The following is a 24577-nucleotide window of genomic DNA, read 5'->3' as shown; positions in this document are numbered from 1 at the left end:
ATTAGAAAATTTATAAAGCGCTAATTAAATTAAATATCTCAAAGGCGCCATCACATTTTTATTGAATTCACGATCATAAAATAACAGCAATAAATCAGTAAATCCAGAGGAACCAAAATCACTAACAAGAATTGAACCTGATAAATAAATTGAATCCCAGCAGCTTCACCTTCGAATAAGCTGTTCTCTATATAAATGCATTCATACTAATAATCATTCTCCAAATAATAGAATAAATTAAATAGACCAGTTAGAAGCATTCACCAAAATAAATAGATAAATAACATCAACCAGCCGCATTAAAAAGAGAATCAAACATCGAAACCGAAATAATGTACATATTGCATAAAAGCCACAAAAACATAACAAAACCCAAAAAAATATAATAAATTTCTATAATGTGAAAAGATAAGATTTAAACAATTTTTTTAAACGAAAGTAATCTTAAATCAAGATTTCTTAAATAAGATGACAAACTGTTCCACACAGTGGGACCACAAATAGAAAATATGTATTCTATATATATATATATATATATATATATATATATATATATATATATATAGGAGAGCACATTTTATACAGTATTGTATTAATTTTACCAAATTGTTGGCAGTGATCAATTTAAAGTTTGTCTTTTCCTAACCAGAATTTTCCTTATTGAACAATCTCCAGATAACTGTTGTAAGGAAAATTGAAAAGACAAAATTTAAATTGATTAATGCCAACAAGTCGGTAGAATTAATACAATACTCTCTTTCTCTCTCTCTCTCGCTCTCTCTCTCTCTCTCTCTCTCTCTCTCTCTCTCTCTCTCTATATATATATATATATATATATATATATATATATATATATTGGAATAAGACTGTCTCTGCCATAAAATGAATTTATTGATGAAAATCACATATGTTCGGCGTTAGTTAACTTCCAATTTAACTTTTCGAACATGTGATTTTTATCAATAATTGCATACATATATATATATATATATATATATATATATATATATATATATATATATAATACATTTAATATATTAATATATAAATAATATATATTAATTATATATATTTTATATTTTTTCACACACACACAGAGAAATATATATATATATAAATATATATATTTGTTTGAATATATATATATATATATATATATCTTCACGTATAACGGCTGTACGCTATTTCTCTTTTGTTCACTCCTCTAAACCTTGGTTAAGTGTATGTGACCTTTAACATTTAGTCATTAACTTTTTATTTTGAAATTGAAAAATAGTTTGTTTACATGCTAAACATTTATTTTTAGTAAAACCAAAAAATTTAAGTAAAAAAATTTTGAACAACAATGTGGATGCAGGTACAATGCAAATAAAATTTTTTCAAAAAAAATTGGAGTCCACACGACAATATTCCTTAAAATTAAAATTTTAATATAATTATTAAATAATAATATAAGCCTCAAATATACAATTGCCCTTCGTCTGCATTCGACGGACGAAGTTTTTCATCATTTACGCATTGTTGGACGGATCGTGTAAAAGCGTCAGTTATCAAATGCTATTGTGGGACGAATTGTTACACAGGGAGTGGTGCGAAGTTTTTCATCATCCACGTTTGGAGGACGAATTGACGAAAACACAAAAGTGTTTGTTGGTCTAATGTGGTTCTCTACTTTTGAACCACAAAACGAAGTTAGCAAAGTAGAGAGCAACAGTAAAAAAAATTATTTTGACTTCAGCCATCTGTAGAACTTTTAATAAAAATTTACCATTCAAATACAAAAATAAATTGAATTTAAATACTGTGCAGTCATGAAGCAATTGAAAACTACCTTTAAAATGAAAATCTGAAGAAAATTGTGGCAAATTGTTAAATAATTCTGAAAGCGTCGGTAATGTATTGGCGACGACTCCGGTTCTTTTATACAATTTTAAACTGCATAATTAATTGTCACCATTTGTTAACACACACACACTCTCACTCTCTCTTTTTCTCTCTTTCTCATTAAGTGTGAGTGTGTGGTATTGCGAGTGTATGTGTATGTGTTTATGTATGTGTTCAAATAATTTCAATTCAATCATTTAAACATTTAATACTTTATTGGATTTTTTTATTGTTCAAGTATTATACTAATGCATATCTACTTATTTTGAATATTCATTTGTGTTTTAGTTGTTTGTTGTTCTTATTGTTGAAAGATTTTTAACATCCTACACTTAGTTTTGTTCAAGAAAAGTATCGAGATTTTATTTATGTTATATCTAGTTATATTACATTTCGTTATGCTATGTCATGTTATGTTATATAAATTATGTCATGCGCGTCATGTCGTGTTATATTTTGTTGTTATTATTTTTCGCAGTGACAGTTTTATGGAGGCCGGGGAGGGACCAGTGAACAACCATTTTATTGCAATTCTTTGAAATCTTGCCAACGTATATTGTTCAATTAATATTTATACATAAGCAGTAGGTACTAAATAGGAAAATTTAGCGCTAATGCCAACGATTATTGCAGTGCATTGCGTAGCACTTTTATTAAATGGAGAAAAAAAAACGTTAGTACGGGTAAGCTTGGACAAAAAGTTGTTGTTTAGGTCTTCTACAAAATTGAATAACAGACAACGCAAAATTACGAAACCATTCTAGACAGCAGGACCCATTGCGGAGAAACTCCTTTGACCGAAGGCCAGGTTAGTGTCAGGTACAAACAGTAAACCTAAATTGTCAGAGCGCAATTTATAATTCAGTAGTGGCATTGTTTTAGGAATAACTCTGACAGTTAAATAATTAAGGGCATCTCCTTTAATAAAACCAACCTTTCAACCAAATTTTAAATTGACTGCAGTCTAGCCATATTTATACCAGACAGGCCGTAATATATACAAATGTAATTGTTTATTTTGAATAGATGAAGGAATGAACCATAGCTGTATTAATCTCTTTGCACAAATGTGTACCAACATGAACGCAAAAACAAGTAAATTAATCAACACATGAACACAAACCATAACGTTTGTTACAAATTTTATTTTAGTTTGTTACAAATATACATGAACAGGAATTGATATATCCGTAGCCGAATCATTCCGTTTGTGCAATATCATAATTGGTTTCCAGTTCAATCTTCAATTCCACAGTTCCATTTTGAGCGAAGCTTGATTGATGGCAGTAATTTGACTTCATAAGGTGGGCTATGTCTCCTCCACAACATGGACATTTATATTTGATCTTGAACCAAATATTGGCGCATGAAAGACGTGATCGCATCTGGTTTGGCACAAAAAAGATCTCTTTAAAAATTTCTAAGCAAATCGGACATTTGTTCTGCACAAATTTATGTTTAAAATGAGGTAATATATAATTTCCTTTGAATGGCAACATCTTATGTAATTCATCTGAGTGGTCGATATCCACGCTAAAGTCAAAACCATCATCAGTCAGCTCGATTAAAACCTTAAACACAATTACCCTTGAATATTCTTCTCAAAATACAAAGTTTCTACTTTATTTACAAATTTGTTTGTTCTTGGTTTTTACGATATACAGTAAAGTAGATCTGATGTATTTACGTGTTCACGGTTCTAACCACTTCCAAACAAATGTTAATGTGGTCGTCATTTTCCATAATATTACTGGATTGAAACTTTGTTTCATAAGTTTAGCTATCCAACTAAGCATTATACAACTAAGAAAAATATTAAATTTCATTGTATTGGCGCTGTTCAAATTTCTACAAATTAAAAATACTGTAAACTTATAAAATTTATCACGCCAATAAAAGAACGCAACTTTGAAATTTATAAAAATGTATTGTAAATCTTAATAAAGTAATAAAAAATCTAGAATAACATGCTACATGCTTTAATGCAAGCCGAGAAGGTTTTGACTGACAAGGAACAACAAATAAAATATCAATCATAATTCTCAAAAATTCAAGTGTAACTTTTTTCATTTTAATAAAATTTTGAAGAAATTATATACTAATAAAAGTTTAATTATTATTTTTACAAACTATCAGATTTTTTCTCGTTAATTATGCATTTGTAACATAGGTGACTACAAACCGCTCCTATTAAATCTCTTATGAAAGTTCTGTGCTATAGAAATTATGTAACTCTGAATTCAGACAGTATTCAATGTACTATTCTCCTTTAACAAATCGAATTTGAATACAATGTTTATACATTTTTGTTAATTATATCTATATTTTATATTGATATTCACTTATCACGATTAATATTCAATTTTCAGTTTGAAAGTTTGTTAAAGGCATATAATAGACAAATGAAAGAATGATATTTCTTTAGAAAAAACTTCACCATAAAAACAAAAAAATATTAATTTTCAAATGATGATCGAAACGGTGAAGTTGAGACAAAAATTTGCACATCTACAGTCCCGTCCTCCGTGATTTTACGATTACAGCATCTATTCGATTTCATGAATTGTACCACATCTCTTCTGCATTTCTTTTTCTCCTTCATCCACGTTCCCAAACAATGGTAATGAAAGACGTGCTGACAATTCAATTGACACACAAACGAAAGGTGCCTAAACTCTTCCAAACATATCTGACATCCGTGGTACTTGAACTTGTAACTTAAAAAAGGGAGGTAGTACATTCCCGCATCAGCCAGTGATAAGAAGAAAGAATCAATGTGTTTGATGTTTCCAACGTAATGAACTCCGTCTTCCATTTCATTAATGTTGATTGCTTTCAATGAAGAATTATTTTTCTTAAGGGAACCGTAAAAGTAGTCTTGGACGGTTTTTAATAATTCGAACTTTCTGTCGTTTGTCAGTGAGTGATATGTCACCAAGTGGTTTAAAACATCCAAATCCTTCCCCTTAAATAAAATACTTGACAGGCTGTCAACATCATCACAAAATAAAACTTTTTAATATTTGAAATTGAGAAATGTTTAGATTTGTCGATTTGTTTGTTAATAAAATTTTTCATGTCGATCATATTTATACTAGTTTCAACACGGATTGTAAAAAAGCTTGTAAAGTATATTGATATAAAATAAGTTTATGATTATTTCTTGAGCACTGAATATTTTAAATAAATGATCGTAAAACGGAAACAATTTCAGAGATGAGGCTGGAAACAAACAGAAATACAGAAATTGTTAAAGGTGAACGAAGTTTAAAAATAAAAAATTGATCCAAACAGGTTGCAATCTTGAATTTGCTTGTGAAAGCCTGCTGTGTCGAATATTAAAAAATTTGTTTTTTATGCATATATTTATTTTGATTCTCTGTTATGAGTGTGTTGTGTGTGTGTGTGTGAGAGAGAGAAAGAGAGAGAGGGAGAGAGAGAGAAAGACTGTGAGCGTTTGTGTGTATGATTTACTGTATGATTTATTTTTTACAGACTAATTAATAAAGTTACAAATTTAAAAAAATATTTGACTGTTTTAGATTCAGAAGATTTAAATTTTCACTCCAAAAATCTGAAAATGATGAGAAGTTTTGTAATTTTGCTTTGCGTTTTTATTTATTAATATATGCAATATCCATAACTATATAGAAATAGTTAATAATAATGTATTCATTTTCAAATGTTTATCAGGCCCAACAACGCTCATGTCAAAAATGGCGAAATAATACACACAGAGCCCAAATACAGTGCCAACTGCCAATGATTTTGTAGTCTCGTTATGTTTATATGTAAGAACGTTTAAAATTGCAATGCTCCCGGTTTCTATCGTTATATATTATATTTTAAAACTTATCTATGAGAATTAAATTGAAAATACTTTTAAGAGTTACACAAAGTTTTTCAAACGAAAATTATGACGGAATTGTTGTTTCAAATTTGCCTTGTCTGATCAAAATCATTTTTTAATATATTATAAGTAATGGGAAGAGATTTAACAAATAATGAATTTGTAAAAAAATAAATTTTATCATTTTAAAATTTTAGAATATTCAAAAAAATTAAAGTTGAACTCTTGAAATCAGATCTATTCACAGAAATATTTCGTTATTCCAAAACACGAACACAAAATTTTTTAAGCTGATTTTACACTGCTTTGAAAAATAAATTACAAAGTAAACACATGGTGAATATTTCTACAAAAAAGGATATCAATTTAAAAAAAATTTTCAACATGAAAAGAAGCAAAAAATAAATAAAAAGTAATTTTTAAATGTTCATCGAGGCGGTGAAGTTCAAACAATTATATGTTTTATGACCCTTCTGGTTATTATGAAGATGTCCACTACTAACACAATACAATCGAATCATCCGGACGACTTAATAAGTATCAATAATAATTCAATTTTATCCCATGAACACGTTGACCTACTAAAATTAATTTTTGAGAAAAAACAAAATTCATTTCATCAGTTACAAATATTGATAATGAAATAAAAAATGTTATTCGTACTAAATAAATTATTATGTCAAAACTATAATATATATCTCTAAATACTATTCTTAGGGTTTATCATAAATCTTTCATTCATTCATTCATCCATCCATCCATCCACCCATCCATCCATCCATTAATTCATTCATTCATTCATTCATCCATCCATCCATCCATTAATTCATTCATTAATTCATTCATTCATTCTTTTGTTATTTATATTTTTGAGTATAGTGTACAAAAAAATAATCAATGTTTATGAATCAGATATCATTAAAAGGTTCTGAATGAAAAATATGACATCATTAACATATTGTCCCCGCAAACTGTTCAACGCAGATGGAACAATTTAGTCATAGAATCTATCTGTCTGTTGTCTTCATATTTTTTTTTAAATTAATTCTCTTTTTACGTCTCTCATGTGTTGTGCCTCTCTAGGTCCTGCCGTATTATCTTTTTCAAATCATTGTTTTTAAGTAGTGTGCGTGTGTGTGGGTGAAGTTTTTAATGCAATCATTCCTAAATATTTTTCTTATATATATATATATATACATTTATATTTAGATTTCTGTTACAACAGCTTCAGGTTATATGTTAACCACCCCCCAATGGCTTGCACCATTTTGTTGCACCTCCTGAAACGTCATCCAGCTTTCCGATCCTTTGAGTTGGCAACTACAGCCGGCCCTGTGCAATGGCACCAGGTTGAATGCAGCGCACATCCAGTTCTTCAAACAGATGATCGCACAGAACGACGGCGAGCACCATTTATTGTTGACTACGTCTTCTACATCAATGCTTTGTACGGATGAGTTGGATGTACGTTTTGTGAACCTCTTCTGTAGTGCCACTTGGATGGCTTAAATTAAATTTAAATGTTGTTGAAATAATTTTATTCAAATTTGTAAATCAAAATATAAATTTTATATTTATTAAACAGGAATTTTTCCAAATGGATTGATTTAAGGCCCCCATAAACTTTATAATTAAGGTTCCTATCGATTACAGATGACGTCATAATATCATCACCGAACTTTCGACTTCCGAATAAAATCCATGCAAATCCTATTCAAAATACAATTAATTGGCAAAAACACGCTGTTGATGAGGCCGACAAGTAACGATCTTTCAAATTAGAAAAGCAAAGATTACTGATGCACGTGTGGCAGACGTTTTTTTCATACGATCGGGAACCAATCATATGATACAGTTAAGCTTCGGATGTTTTGAACGTTCTTTCATAAAATTTTTGACCAAATATCTTTTGATATAAACCATTCGAATGTGGTGTTAATCTTTTTCAGTGCGTAAGTAGGTAAAGTGATAACTAATTTTCAACACGACCTTTGAGGCTTACGTTTTATAGTTAGTGGCAGCTTGCAGATGTACGGATAGATAGCAGCCAAACAGTTTCGATCCCACAAATTGAATCTCGGCGCCAATCTCGTGCAGCAGGTGTTCTCATTGGCCCCGTCGAAGACATTCTTCAAGTAGTTCATACCACTCCCATCGAGCCAGTAACTATTGTTAACTTCAGACAAAATACAAAGTGATCGGTACAATCCAATCCAGTAATTTTTCAATGGATCTAAGAAAGGACTGAGTTACAAAATTATTAATTTATTTGGTTTGCATGATTATATTATTAATAGCAGAAAATTTTATTACAATAAGTATACAATAAAATGGTAACAAAGATAGTAAAAGCCCAAAATGACAAAAATGTTACGTTATCAAATTGACGAATGTGTGGAATTATACAAACAGCAAGAAGTTGAATTCGTCGTTTGACTCAATGCTGAGCAGCTGACTCTTCATCGACCTGCACAACTGGAGAGCCTCGAAGAAATGGCCGGCGTTAGTTTTCGAAATGTAGTAACATGATTGACCGTAATTCAACCAATCAGAGTTTGGACATTTTGTATGTTGTGCTATTTTTTACGAGCAGATTTTTAAATCAAACCGGACGATCAAATATGAATAAAATAAAATTATTCAACATCAACATATCCGCAAAGTTACCTGCCACGATCGGTACCAGGAGCATGGTCAGAGCGAGGAAGTGTTTTGAAACAACTGGATGATTCATAAACTGGGGAGACATGAAAGTGATACCAGCCATCAAACAAATGGAGTTAAAACGAAAAGTTGGAGTCATTTTCAGAAAAATATCATTAAAACTCAAATTTCTATATTTTATCTATCTTTGTTTCATGTAAAAAAAAAGTGCATTAATTTGTTTTTGATGAGCTTTCGAACACAAGCAAATAAGTGCATATTATATGTTTATTATATATATGTTGGTTGAAGATTATATTTTATACAGTATGTTATGAATTTGAATACAGTATTCGGTATATTTTATATGTACATGTATATATATAATATATATATATATAATATATATATATATATATATATATATTATACATATGTATACTATATAAATAATAATTATTCAACTGTTTGTTTATTATGTACCTACAAATGTTTTTCATATTGTTTAGATTAATTTGACGCTGAGACAAACATCATGCACAATTGATCTGAGAAGACAGATGTATTGTATTGCCCCTGTCGGTAGATGTAAGTAATGACATTTTGAAAGAAAAATTTTTGCAGCTGAATCAATTGTTTTTCTTGTCTGAGATGTTTTGTTATCATTTAATTATTATCATTTTCTTATATTATCAATTCTGTATTTTTGGGAAAATAAAAAAGTCAAAAAGAATTCTTTCAAGTTTGAAAGTTTTTAAAATATCTTGATTCAATAGGTTTATTTTTCTCTTGAAAATCGATAAGCCGATGACAATACGTATAAAAAAGTTTTTAAAAGAATGTAAAATATGAATTAGCGTTTCAAGGTAATATATCACAACTTCAACAAGAAGGCGTAGAAACTGGAAATTTATGTCGATGTGGCCTGAGCAGTTGGCTATCTTTATTCTGTTTATAGCATTATTTTCTGTCAATTTTTCTATTTAAAGAGGTGCTTTTTGCATAAAAACTTCGTTTTAATATATAAAAAGTACATTAAGTTGACTGTGTCGACTAAATTAAAAAAATTGCAACAAAATGGTTGTTGACTGTTGATAATGGGCCACTCTCTCTAAATTTTTTAATATGTAATATTACCATAGTTATTCCTTTTCAGCAATCAGGGCCAACTTGACCAACCAACCGACAAATGCCTATGGCCCGTAATTTTAAGAGACTTTGGGTCCCATTTTTGCAACAAATTTTTATTTGTATATATTTGAATGTTGACATTTAAAATAAACTTTTTTACAAGAGTCGCATTATCACATTATAAAATTATTAGTTTATTCTATATGTCAATATATTTTTGAATTTTTTATCAGGTAAACAAATTTTTAAAAATAAATGAAAAATAATGACTACGACTATTGAAAGGGAGTGACCAGGCTCAAGTGTAAAAATCTTAAAAAATAACAAGCACGAGTTTTGAGGCATTAACATAAAAGTTTAGATAGCTGACTTTTAATGAATTCTTGTTATCAAAAATGCTCAATTAAGAAAATGTTTCTCTTGGGTGCCGAAGTATAAATTTTGATTCAGCGCATCACACTGCAAGCACGCCGCTGGAAATGTCTCATATTAAAGCCATTAATTAGTTCCAATGTTTCCAAACTCCAACTAAACAATTTTTAAAACTTTAAAATTATGAAACCTATCAAGTTATGACTTGAATTTATTTACAAAAATGAACTTGAACTGAACGGAAGCTGTTTACAAGATGATGAACGAAGTAAATGTTTGGTGTGTTGGCGAACCGAATTCTCCGACAGACTTGACAGATTTCTGTGTGCAGAGCATCGTGGATGGCATGTTCTGCTGGGATAACCAACCCTGTTCATATCCTCTCTGTGTTCTCTGCGAGTTTGATGGGCCTATTTAACTATCGGCCTTTTGTAAGGTACACTAAATTGAACATTCATACCTTTGTGAAGCAAGATAATGACACTTTTATTTAAACTATAAAACACGTAGATAACCAAAAGTTGTTCGAACTAAATGCAGTTTTTGTACTAATAATATTAATATTTTTTTCGATGTTTTGTTTTATTTTAAACGCTCTATAATGTAAAGAAAGCGATTATGAACATGCATTAATATAACTGTATGCCTAACTAGAACTTTGCTCGACAATTTTACTTGCGCATTTTGTATGCACTGCCCCTATTTTCTAATATTTAAATTTGATTAAAGATCGATACATTTTTGATACTGAAAGAACCAGATATCAAAATTTATTATTAACTTTTAAATGAAAATAAAAAATAACTAACTTGTGTTACTAAAAATTATTTTTCAACGCATTTTAATATAGAGAATAAAACGTGCGAAACATCGAGCAAACGTTTTGCCTTTCAATTTAGGTCAATCACGCCTTGCATAACAAAAAAATGAGAGAAAATTCTTGCAAAATTCTTACTTGTAGTGCTTCAGAGTTGACTGAGTTTCTCTAACAATGGTCATTTTGTGCTTCCAAAATTCAATTCGTCTCGTTTCGTGAGGATCCTGTTTCCATGCTGCTTTTTGCGGATGACGTAAAATTGTTCTTCCGTTCTTCTTACTCAGTTCACTTGCAACAGGTCATCAGCAACATTGTCGCTTGGAGTAAACAATGGCAACTTCCACTCTCTTCTAACAAATGCTTTCAATGTTCATTACATCCTTCATCTGTTAATACATCTTGAATCCTGTTAACCAATTTAAAGATTTTGGTGTAATAATCAGCAATCGTTTCAATTTTGGTCGATACGTCAATGACATCACTCATAGAGCGGCTACTCGTGCATACCTGATCACCAAATGTTTTACTTCAAGAGATAAAGAAATTCTCACCAAAGTTCGACTATTATTGGAGTATTGCTCGTCCGTCTGGAATCCTCACTACAAAGACCAACTGACAATGATAGAAAGTGTGCAAAGGAGATTCACAAAGTTCATTCCTTCAGTTCGTCATCTCCAGTACACAACTCGCCTGTGCTTAGTGGGATTACAAACGTTAGAACATCGTAGACTAATTTCGGACTTGTGTTTTGTGTTCAAAATATTAAACAACGTTATCGGCATTGATTTGAATGATCTGTTTTTTCCCTTGTCCTACCAATCAACCCGTGGACATCCTTACAGAAAAGACTACGTGAATCTAACTCCGACAGCAACACATCCAGATACTTTTTTGGTAGCAAAATTGTTCGAATATGGAACTCATTGCCTGAGGAGATTGTTTCGTCAATTGTCGATTGATTGATCAATTGATTGATTGATTGATTGATCAATTGATTGATCAATTGATTGATCGATCGTCAGGCTGACAATGCAACGTTGTTATCGTTATTTTATGTTTTTTAATTTCGTGATTACGATATGACACTTATTTAGTATTGATCTCTTTTTCATTTTCTGCCATTTTGTTTAATTGTAATTGTCTGTTCGTTTTTTTTCTGACCGGGCATGTGGCCAGTGTGGTCCTCTGGTCAGGTGCGTAATAAATAAAATAAATATTAAGAAAAAAGATCAATTTAAACAGACCTGTGAAGGCATATGATGATAAAAATGATATTTGGAAAAACTTCTTTACCCTGTCCAGATGAGGCAACGCTAACTCTTAGTATCTATCGTGTGACAACCAAATCAGAGCAACTAAATGACTTCATTCACTCCAGAACGTACTTGAAAATTTTCTGGTTGAAGAGAGCGCCATTTAGGTTTATTTAATTTATTGTTTTAAAATTGTCTTAGTTTTGAGAAGGCACAGGGACGTTTCGTCTTCGCCTTTGTTTAACGTAATAATAATCATCCTGTAAAGTTCACGCACATTATGAGAATCATTAGCTTAATAACATCATTTTTTATTTATTAATTTTTTAAAAATAAGAATCTAACAGTTGCAAAAAGTGAGTAAAAAGGGATACTGTGCACAACGTAAAATAAAATAATAATTTTAAAAGCAAATAAGTAAATAAATAATTAATTAAGTAGTTAATTAATTAATTGATTAAAATATTACTTTGGGCTTCAATGTCATTTCCTCATTTCATACTTTCATTCGTATTTAAATTTGTTTTGATTGATTAAATGAAATGAAAATTACTTCTCAAAATACTTCGAAGAAAATCTGTGAAAAAATAATTGTGTCAAAATGTCATACAGCCTTTATCGTTGTGTTAAAATTTTGTTTGCGCTGCGTATTTATCATTATACAGTTGTGAAATGTTGGCAGTTTCGTTTTAAAACGTTTTTGAGGTCATTTTTTTAAAATTATTTCAAAAATAATTTATTTGCTCAAATCTGCTGACAAATGCAATGCGTTCATTATAACATGGTTTACCCAGAATCAATGTTTACACATTGTTAATGCAATGTGTATGATGCGTGGTTTGCACGCGTATTCATAAACCCTGTGTGTGTTTGTCGTTGAAACCTCTGAAGCTAACGCAAAAGAGAGAGAGTAACCTTTAACCTTTAATGTAATAACGTAATCACATTTATGTGTTGGTAATGTAACTGTGCCGTGCAGTTTTTCTTATAGCATATTGTAGATACATGATATAAATGTTAATGTAAGTATCGCTCGTGTGCAGTTTTCGTTTCAAGTGCCGGTTTAAAAGAAATGTGAACTTTATTTTACTCACTAATCGAATTGGTGGCTGGCCAAAAGCAGATTTCTATTATCAACTTTATTGCCGGATGGTAATGTTTATCACAACCTTCTGTAAGAGGTCACAGGAATTTGGTAGTTATAAATTTTTTAATTCTTGTGACGGTACAACTAACTAGATTAGAGGCTTGATATAATTAATTATTTACTAATCGTTCTTATCAAATAAAAAATTAATAAAAATATGTTAAATAATAATGTTATTTTAATTATCATAAAATTCTGCCAAATAAGCTTGAGCTTGCAAATAATAATAAATAAATGCACAAAGGCTAATGTGTGGAACAACCAGGAGCGGATTTAAACAAAATTGACTGGGGAAGATAAAAATTTCAAAAATTTTGAATTTGACGAGATGCCAAAAAGTAACACTATTTCAATTTTGTTGCTGCAGTTCTGCTCATAGCCCTTAAATACGCCACTGATAGATGACATGACACTCTTTGGATAAATGTAATGTCAACAACAACAACAACCTCAATTGACATCAACGACATCAACAACATTGAAAACATCAACAACAACACCGATTTCGATTAAATAAAAGCAATGATGATCTTATCACGCAACTGTAGCAAATCATCGTTGACGAGAAGCATTCACCGACTGTTAATCACAATTCTTTTCGCCTCCTTCCTCATGCTGCTCATCAAACTTATGAACGTCAACGAACAAACACATGACGTATCGTTGTTAGCTTACAAGGAAAGTAGCAGTATCGTCGATGTTGGCAATAACCACGATAACAACAACAACAACAACCGCGAGAAAAGTGTTAATAGGTTTGAAAAATTGTGCCTCATTAAATTTCCTTCACCCGTTCAACAACATGCTCACAATTCCACGTGGATATCAATCACCCTCCCCAAATATAGAATTTATTCATTCAGCGCGTACTACCTGGCAGGCAAAAACAATGGTGACGTCATAATGTATGTTATCAGCAACACGACTGCCCTCTTGGTTCCTTTTTGTCTGTTGTGGGATGCAGATGAGGAGCATCACGTGGTCAGAGCATTCGCTGAAATGAATAAGAACAGCTTTAACAATCTGTTAGTTAAAATGACAACGATGATGATGTCGAAGATAATGATGACTACGACGACGATGATGTTGACGACTATGACGATGACAATGTTAAGAGTTACACTCTTTAGGATCCATTTCTCTTTTCGATGGTTTAATAACTTCTTCAAACTTTACTGAATTTTTAAAAATTTTTCCGTTTTTTCTTCTCTTACTCTTTGAGTTTATTAAAGTTGATAACTCCATATGCCAACTAAAATTTGTTTTTAGATCTACTTCCTCCAACTAACTTGGGATGTACTTTTGAATTTGTGGTAACGATGGGTAGATATTAGGATTGTTGTTTGATGCTTTTTACCAAATGATGTCGTTTGATGTTATGAAAATTTGATTCATTGATTTTTTTCATTATTGAATTATTTGAAGACATTTACTAAACAGAGACCGTTAAAGTACAGTAATTAACGTTAAAAAATTAATTTATAAATTAATCTTAAATTAATTTAAGTAGTGTTGTAAGGCGGGAAATTCATAAACTGGGTTAAAGTTGGCTATCAATATATCAGTATTGTTGCACAAATAATTTAATTAATTGCTTGTTCAAGTTGTTGAAACTGCTTTCAAATAAATGAATTTCAAGTTATTACAAATTTCAAGTGACACTCACTTGTTGAAGAAAATTTTACCTGTTAAAAAATTTTTAGTTTCAGGGAATATAGGATCACCTGTCTATCGAGCAGAATCAGTCAACTCAAAGAACCGAGGTACGTAAGTTTAATTGAAAATAAATGCAAACAACCAAACCATGTCGTAGATGTGGTTGCCATTGACAATCAACAGAAACAAATTTCGACGCTAGAACCACACAATCAGCAGCAACTTTGGTGGCACAAATCTCCGAAGGTCAATTTCAGTATTTGTGTCTCTCCGTTGAATCAGCACTACGATAAATATGAACGTATGCTTGAGTGGATAGAACTCAACCGAATGTTCGGTGTTGAGTATTTCTTCTTCTACAACTTTTCAACCGGTTCCAAAGTTGAGAAAGTACTGAACTACTACGTGAATGAGAACTTGGCTACCATCATTCAGTGGAAGCTGCCCGTCAAGGTCGACGAGAGGACGGGGGCCTCTGACGTTCACTACTACGGCCAACTGACTGCTCTGAACGATTGTCTGATGAGGAGTCGCCTCACTTCCCACTTTGTCGTGAACATTGATCTCGATGAATTTATAGTACCAACAAAGGATCGAACGTTCTATCAATTATTCACCGATGTTTTCAAGGACAAAAATGTTAACATATCTAACGTACCACCTGTAATAATGAGCATAAGAAACACATTTTTCAGAGTTCAACAATGCAACAACACCAATAACTTGTTCACCAACTGCTCAACCAAGAGGGAAGATTTAATTTTCAGACACGGCAGTCGTTCAAAGTGGATGGCCAGCTCAGAAGTCATGGACTTAATTGGAGTGCACGGTCCCCAACTTAAGAACATTCGGCAGAACAGAGTCATAAAACTAGAACCCGATGTGGCTCTAGTCTTCCACTACCACGAACACGAAGAGTGGATTCATCCCATGGTAGCCGAGCTAAGAATGCAAACTTTTTCTATTGAGCTGGCAAGCAGACTTCAAAAAATGCTCACTCAAGTGACATAACTTAAATATTAAAAAAATGTATTTTTATTTAATAAACTGTAGTCTTGATTTAAAAACAATAAATACAAATAAATGATTTGTTGTTTTCTTATAATTTTGCGTTTATTCTCCAGTTTTTACCAAGCAATAAAGATAATGCATTGGAGAACAAATTGTAAAGAATATTTCTTATAACGCAGCTTACATAAATAACATATCCTACCGAATACATTGAAACAGATAACAACACGATGATCGTGTAATTAATATCATCTGCTCTAGTGAACATTTTCTACGTGTGTACAAATTAAATAGATGTAAGTAACTGAAGGAATGTTGGTCTTTCAAAATGTAGCGCTTCTGCTGTCATTGAGCATCTGAAAACGATAGGCAATGACGGGACTGGGTGGCTGAGAGTCATGGCTTTCCTCGCTATCAACAGTCAACTATCATTTTGTTGTATTTTTTTGAAAATTCAGCCAATTTATATTGCTAAATCAATTTTTATAAACAAAATTATGTGATAAGCCAAGAAAAAGGTTACCAACCATTTTTAATTTTTAGTTCGCTCGTCAAACTTTGTCTCTCTCCCTATCAAAGTTGTTCCGGATGAAAGAAATTGATACAGAACCTAACAATGATTTTAATATCAATATCAATTTCCTTTTGTGTCTACTAAAAATTTTCTGGTTCAGTCATCGATAAGGCTTCATGACCTGAATATGTCAAAATCAGACATCGGTCATTCAAAAAAGCAATCAACTTGATGTACAGGCAGCAACTACATCTGACACTTAATAAATTTGGTTATTTTTGTAGTCCGCTTGGTATTAGGGCGGCACAGTGGCCGAGTGTTTAAAGTAGCCTGATTCTTTGACGCTGTGACCGGCTTCGAAAATGAAAAAAAGAATGCCCGCCTATCGCATATATTGTCTGTGATGCATTGTTTAGTGCATATTCACGTACGCTGTTTTTGTTTACGCTTCGAAAGAGTGTAATTAACCTTTAACTTTTTTATTTTGGAATATGTTTTTCTGGATTTTCTAGATCGCCTTTGAGAAACTATATTTTAAAAAATGCTTTATAAACACTTAAATAACAAGTATAATAAGTGAAATATTTAATAATTCAATATTTTTTTAGTTTTGCTCAATTTTGCTTGTTTCCATTTTATATTTGATATTTTCAAATTTCGAATTATTGAGATATTCAATATCTTTGGTATTTTAACAGTAGCCTGACTGTTTACTTATTTGAATTGAAAAAAATTTCAAACTGTGGAATTTTAAGCAGGAAATGTTGTGGATGTTTGCTGATGTGACTAAATTAATTTTTATTTTGTTATGGCCCTCTTCCGAAACCAATCTTGAAAAGGATAAACGTCCATCGCAAAACAACGATGAACAATGCAGATTCTCCATCCCGGATTCAACCGGAACAAAAATTAATGAAACTAATTTTGAAAAACTGCATTGGCACAGAGTAGGAAATAAAACGTCAAGAGAAGTAACGTACGTTTTCAGTGCCTTCCTAGACATCAGAAATGAAAACCCCTCAATTAGGATATTAGGTATCACCGAGGCCTCTAATTATGATGCGCAGGTCAAATACTGCAGGGTGTGGGATGAAAATTCAAACGTTCAAATTGCTGTTCTAAGTGTGGGCTCAGTCACTAATGAGACTCTCGTCAGATCGAAGTATGCTCTACTTATGTTTTTATTTATTAGTAACAATTTTTGCAAACCTTTTCATTGCATACATCAAACATTTTCCTGTAACAAAATTAAAATTTTCTTATTAAATTTAAAGTTTAAACAAATTTGTAAGAAATTTTTGTTGTCTAGTATTTTGAATTCTGCATTTTGCTGCTGCAAAGCTCAATAAAATTATTGAAATAACTCATTGATGAACTTGGACAATGTGAATAACTTTGTAACAATTTCAACCAGATACTATGAAATGCTGTACACTTGCACCATTGCCTTGCATCACAAATTCATGAAACCAGCCTACGTTACTCTAATTAACGCAGAATGTGACGAACCAAACTTCTATTTATTAGTCTATCATTCAGACCTCTACCAACATAGACTTGATTACTTCAAAACTAATTCTCTGCATCATCACTATCCTAAACACAATCAAGAACATCAAAAGAGCATGTTTGAACAACATTTAAGTAAGCGTAACTTAACCTTCAAAGGCAAACACAGAGAAGAAACTGATGATCTATTTATTTCCTCCACTAAACACGTACCTCAAAATTCCACTGTAGATTTTACCATCTGTTCACCAACAAGAGTTGTTTCAGAAATTCCATTCCAATTTTTTATTGAATGGATTGAGCTTAACAGGCATTTGGGGGTTCAAAGGTTTTTCATTTTTAAACTTAGAACTCAGGATGAAAATAAACGATCTAAAAAATTTAAAGATAATTCAAATAATAAATTAAAGCTTAATTATTTGTTCAAATACTATCAACATCTTGGATTGTTAACAATTATTGAATGGTCGTTTCCAGTAAAATATGATCAAAATAGGGATAGTCTGATTATGGAGAATAGTTACATCATTGGCATTGATATAGCTCTCACTTATTGTCTTTATTTGAATATGTACAAAACTAAATACATCATGAACCTAGCACTAGATGAATATGTGACTTCGGCTCGTTACTATAACTTATCAACTTTTTTTGAAAAGTTTGAGCATGATGCGCTGCACAATAATGAGAGAAACAATATTTCTTCTACTAATGATGACAAAAATAACAGTCACATTCTTAATAGTATGGAAAAGGATCAGGTAGCATTGTTTTATTTTCCTACAGTTTTCTACTCCATCTTTGGAGACTTAAACATGGAAATGAAAAAAACTCACGAGCACATGTTTAAGACTTCCATATTGCTTCGACGTTTCAGTAAAATATTTAAATTTAAATCGAAGTACGTAGTTAGAGCTACTGCCGCTCAGTGGCTGACCCTCTTTGATGCTCACCTCCTGCAGACGTTTGTTCACCACAACTTCTCAGAATCTGCGGCTCTAATGAGGTCATTTTTATTATTAAGATTGATGAGGGCGAATGACGAATTTCCACTGGATGATAAGGTGGTCAACCCACCTGATGATGTCAGTTTTGAATCGCACGTGACATTTGTATACAACATACTGCCTACCTTTTTTGATGTCGGGTCTTTTATGACAACAAGGGATGTTGACGAAAATGATGTCAACAATAGCGACACGAATTCAACTGCCACCGAGACACTATTTGACGATATAAATGTAAATGGCAGAGATGACAGCGAGGTAAACAGAGAGGAAGAGAATTTCAAAAAGTGGATCGAGCAAAATACGGAGATCGATTTATACATGGAAGCATATGAGATGACATTATGGAAACGATTCCTATTTGTGCTGAATCTTTCCAACATCACCGACTTATTATTCGAAGAAGAATACGCCCAGTATGGTGATGATGGCAGTCGTCCTGAGAGAAAAAAAGATGGTGATATTGATGATGGTGATTCCGATGGCAATGTCAGTTTTGTTAGTGAGAATGATGCTGGCGCTGCTTTGTACGTTGACAATGAAGATTGACAGATTTTTGGTTGTCATCCATTCTTTTTTCTTTTTGGTTCATGTTTATGTTAAGTTTATGATGACGATGATGATAGCTTTCGTTACACCGTTTTAGTTGGTTAACAATTTTTGTATTCCTTAAAATTAAAATTTTATTACATTTTTAAATCGAATTTCTAAATCGCAATGTGTTTTTCATATTGATGACTGAAAATGCACAATAGGGACGCATAGGCACCCACACGTTCAAAAGGTCGTATACAAATAAACAATTTATAAATTCGGCTGTCCATAAATGTAATTATTAGCGGGAGTGAGTGTCGTTTAGACGCGATACTAACTTAATAAACGTTGCTCGCCACGTGACATCAATTGAGATGTATTGTTTTGTCGTCCTTTGTTTCATCTCCTTCCCCCGTCTGCGTCTGTTCGCTTACTTCTTTTCGTCGTTCTGTTGAAATGCGCTTAAGTAAAGTGTTACTCTGCCTCTGTTTGTTGGCTATAATGTTGATTGTAGTGATGACTACAGTGATAACATGTTGAAGCTGAATATGATATTAATTTCTCTGTAATATATAAGATAAGATCTGCCGGTTTTTTCAAGAACTATTTTATTAGTAGCTACCTACACGTGACGTAAGCTATTCGTTCTCATTGTTTTTATTCAAACTTCCATGTAATTACATTTTTAAAAGCCAATTTCGGTAAGTGAAAATGTAATTTTTTTAGATATATCTAGTTTTCATGTTTGTGAGCACCTGTGAGATGAATCGTCATGTTTACATACTTTTTACAAGAGATGTAGTGTAATGCAAATGTTGCCATACAGATCTGCACAAACATACAAATATAAACAAACATGCAAACTTGGAAACAAACATGCTAATGATGACAGAATGATGCATATTTCATGAAGCAAACTGAATTAATGCATCCCAACTCACTAAAGGATCTCACTTGCATTAGATCTCCGCTTGCTTTCTTTTCTTTGTCATCTCTCTCCTCTCTCTCTCTCCCTCTCTCTCTCTCTCTTATAATTTTTAGGTTATTTTTATGTGTTTGTGTTTCTATCGATGCCTTCTTTATTTAGTTTTGTCTCCTTTTTTGCTGTTAGCATTTGAATTGATGGACCTTTAAGACTTCTTCAAGGATCCCACCAGTGGTGACATGACATTGAACAGTTTCCACCACATCAAATGTTTTAGTACCAATACTCTCTGGCATGTTCGTTTAAACAATGATAGTAACATTTGTTCGTAGTAGTGAAGTTTTTTGCGTCAAAAAATTCTTAGAAACACGATAAGAACGAAACTTAGCAATGTAAGTAATGTATCGATCAACGACATCCTGGAAGTTGCAAGGATAGTAATAGTAGCAATTTTACACAGTCGCAGCACTCGATGAACATATGTCATTAAGCCGAAGAGTGGGCATTAAGTGAAATAAACAACAGGCGCAACAACCACAACGAGCAAAACAACTAGAACGTGCAAAACAACAAAAACACTGAGAAAACAACAACATGCAAAACAACAACAGGCTAAACAACATCTACCACAACAACGTGCACAACAACAACATGCAAAACCGCAACAAAAATATCTACAACAACATCCACAACAACATGTACAGCTCGAAAAATTACTATCATCCCTACCTACTCACCATGTAGCAATTACTACTGCTGCAACTACTACCTTCTTAATGGCAAATTACTACTCTAGTACTATTCAAATTATTTTAAATTTTCTTCAACCATTACAACATGCATTCACTGTGGCCTTGTTTGCTATCAGCATTTTTTCCATTCCAACATCATCATAATCATCGATGTAGAGTTTTGAGAATACAAAGAAAAAGGAGAGAATTGGGAAGGAGTGAAAAAGCAAGGAGGGAAAAAGGAATGGCGAAGGATTTTTAATGTTACAAAATATGTATGGAGACATGTGTGTTTGGCTGGTTCAAATAATCGCACTTGAGTCGATTTTGTTAGAAAAGCTTTTTAGAAAATTTTTTTATAAACTTTAATCTAATTAAATCCATCATGATGTTTCTGCTGCAGTTGTTCTTATAATTATGGAAACATATTTTATCTTTTGTACGATAAATACATTTTATTATAATTCATTTTATTAGACATTTCTTGTTATCATTTGGTTTCTTATTTTTACGGGTAAAAAATAAAATATGTTTCCACAATAATAATAATAATAATAATAATAATAATAATAATAATAATAATAAAGAATTATCACTACCAGCGTTACAACCATCGCGTTATAATCATTTCATCTTTTTATCATCATCACGATCATTGTTCACGTGACTACAAGCTCCGACATCAACAACAAGCCTACCTTCTAATTAGCGAGACTAATTTCAAGCCATCTTTCATGACGTTTGACCTATTTTTTTGTCCTCTGGACATGCGTCTCCCCCGATAGCCAATCATTTCATTTAAAATGATGTCACCGGAAGAAATAGAAGTATGTGTGCGTGGTGTCCAAGGCTAGTTGGCACGGCCCTTTTTATCCCTCCTGTGGAAGTTGTAGTTTAAGATGTATTTGTGAGTTCCTCCAAATAATCATAAAGAAAATAATTGAGGAAAAATTTTTTTACTTCTCAGCTACAAGGATGAATTTTACACATTAGTTCGGCTGTTTCGCTAAGTGAACCACATACATGCATGTATAAATAAATGCATACATACATACATAAACACACATACATCCACACACACAGACATACATACACACATATATATATAAATACAGAGACACGCACATATACATACATACACACACAATTAGTTGGCACCTACTAAATAACAAAATTTCGTGAAATAGATTGAAACTTATAACATTCATAACTTTATACTACTTGAAATACCTGGTACAAGTGTTTTAATATACTAAGCATCATTATTAGTATTATTACTATCAAACCACATGCGTTTTTATTGCGACTACTACTGTTACTACAGCCCTCCAACAAATACCAAAGAACAAAAAACATGGATAATCTTTGCTGACACGTCACATGCATCTTGTTGTTTTTGATGTTCTGTTGTTGTTGCTGCTGTTGTCGGTGAGGATGATGATAATGATGTCGATGATGATGATCCAAGTAAGATATTGCTGTTTGAAACTATGTATTGTTTTTTATTGTTGTTGTTTGTTGTTGTTGTTTTAAATGTGGTTCTATGTGTTGTGTTTATTATGGTTGTTGTTGTTTTAAATGTGGTTCTATGTGTTGTGTTTATTATGGTTGTGGTTTGTTGTTGTTTTGAATGTGGTTCTATGGTTTGTTTTGCAGTGTCGTTAAAAGTTACTTCGTTCGTTTTCATGAAGTGTCGTGTGGTGGCCAACGTTTCTGTTGTTTAGGTATGGTGGTTGGATTTGTTGACGGCTGTAGTAGCTGATGTTATGTTGTTGTTGTTGCTGCTGCTGTTGTTGTTGTTCCTCCCGGTTCGTTGTTTGAAACATTGTTTTGGTTTTTTGTTCGTCCTTATTTCAATCTTTACTGGATCTGTCAGGTGAGAGCTATTTAATGTCTTCCTCCCACTTCTTTCACTTCCATTACTTATTATTTACAACATATTTCATGTCTTCAAAAACCCAACTCCAGTCGGGAACTCCACTGTCGACATCAACAACATTCAAGTTTCACAACAGTAATTCATTGTTCGCGTGAAATATAACAAACACGGCAACAACAACAACAACAAAAACATCAACAAAAAACATCAACATCGACAACACAGCAACCGGGAAAACAAAATCTACAGAATGACAACAAAAATCAATCAAAATAACAACTAAAACTGCCAAAATTAAACCCAGCAAGCTTGAAAAACAGTGAAAATAAAATAAAAAATGCATATAATGACAAATAAACATAAAAAAAACAAATAAAACTAATAATATATAATGACAAATAAACATAAAAAAAACAAATAAAACTAATAATAATAATAAATAATACAAACGATGCAACAAAAACACAACAAATCACAGCAAATGGGCACTCATATTTCAAATGCGGAACCAATATGTCACTGCTGACACACACATATACACACACACACACGTCATATACTTACTAATAGTTCATAATTCACATACACAATGTGTATTATTATGTATGCATTACACATAATTCACACACAACAATATACTCACACATAATTTTGTATAAAAGTGAGTTTCATGCAAACTCACACATACACGCACACAAACTCACACAACACATATGTACATGAGCAGACATGTACGTATTAAGGGTTTAGGACTATTCATATTACGTCATTAATGTATGTTTAGAATCGTCATCCTATTTATCATGTTCATTACGTTCAACATGTTCATCGTGTTCATAGTGTTCATCACTTGCTTGCATGTTCATCATAATGTTAGAAAACAAAACAAGAAACAAAGCCACATCTTTCCGCACAAAGTGGCCGACTGTCCACCCATCCCCCATACACCCCACAATTTGTCCATATCGTAGTGTGAACCTTGCAGGTTCTTGTTAAGCCTTCCTCTGAAAGCTTGCTTTTGCAGACTGAATTGAAATACTTTACTGGTATTAATTATGCCGGCACATTGTCTGCGATGGCGGGCACATGATTGGCAGATGATCTGTTATTTACGGTCTGCTTATTTATGGGGTTTCATCTCTAGCAATTGAACTTTTCCATCTGACATTCCACTCCCACTAGACCAGTTAGCACCAGACCAGCTAACCTACCTACCTACCCACCTACCTGCCTACCTACCTACCCACCTACCTTACCCACCTACCTACCTACTTACCTACCTACCTAACCTAACAATGCCTGCAACTGAATGAAAGGACCGATTTCGGTGAGATCCTTCAAGTTCTTCCCGCTCAGCTCAGCTTTTCTGAGTGCTTAGGTCCTTGTATTGTTTGGCAGAAATAATAATAATAATAATAATAATATAATAATAATAAAAATAATAATAATAACGCTAACGACGATGATGATGATATTAATTGTAACAATTGAAAAATTACAATATATACGTAAATTGATTTAAAGAATGAGTTTATTTGTACACGCCTGCATTTGTATATAAATTCTGTACGAACATGTATGTGCCTTCGTACGTATTTTCAAGTGTCTACTGTATGTATGTATGTATGTATGTATATATGTGTGTTTATGTGTGTTGTGTGTTTATGTGTGTGTGTGTGTGCGTGTATGTGTGTGTGTGTGTGTGCATGAATGT

The 24577-nt window shown here is 32.2% G+C and overlaps 4 protein-coding genes across 4 annotated transcripts; 2 read left to right on the top strand and 2 right to left on the bottom strand.

Moving 5' to 3' along the window:
• Positions 1–3083: 3083 nt before the first annotated feature.
• HELRODRAFT_180977 (hypothetical protein) lies at positions 3084–4699 on the bottom strand (the record flags this gene model as incomplete). Its single annotated transcript, XM_009030253.1, has 2 exons — positions 3084–3326; positions 4454–4699. 2 exons carry the CDS (start codon positions 4697–4699, stop codon positions 3084–3086), a joined length of 489 nt encoding a protein of 162 aa, XP_009028501.1.
• Positions 4700–6966: 2267 nt separating this feature from the next.
• Positions 6967–8537, bottom strand: HELRODRAFT_180976 (hypothetical protein; the record flags this gene model as incomplete). The annotated part of the gene is made up of 4 exons (XM_009030252.1): positions 6967–7238; positions 7737–7978; positions 8145–8310; positions 8402–8537. 4 exons carry the CDS (start codon positions 8535–8537, stop codon positions 6967–6969), a joined length of 816 nt encoding a protein of 271 aa, XP_009028500.1.
• Positions 8538–13619: 5082 nt separating this feature from the next.
• Positions 13620–15764, top strand: HELRODRAFT_180975 (hypothetical protein; the record flags this gene model as incomplete). Its single annotated transcript, XM_009030251.1, has 2 exons — positions 13620–14122; positions 14801–15764. The coding sequence occupies 2 exons, from the start codon at positions 13620–13622 to the stop codon at positions 15762–15764; spliced, it is 1467 nt and encodes a 488-aa protein (XP_009028499.1).
• Positions 15765–17039: 1275 nt separating this feature from the next.
• Positions 17040–19343, top strand: HELRODRAFT_180974 (hypothetical protein; the record flags this gene model as incomplete). Its single annotated transcript, XM_009030250.1, has 2 exons — positions 17040–17440; positions 17693–19343. 2 exons carry the CDS (start codon positions 17040–17042, stop codon positions 19341–19343), a joined length of 2052 nt encoding a protein of 683 aa, XP_009028498.1.
• Between the last annotated feature and the right edge of the window lie 5234 nt (positions 19344–24577).

Source organism: Helobdella robusta (genome assembly GCF_000326865.2).
Source record: "Helobdella robusta unplaced genomic scaffold HELROscaffold_66, whole genome shotgun sequence".
Taxonomy (NCBI): Eukaryota; Metazoa; Annelida; class Clitellata; order Rhynchobdellida; family Glossiphoniidae; genus Helobdella; species Helobdella robusta.
This window is presented reverse-complemented; position numbering and strand designations above follow the sequence as displayed.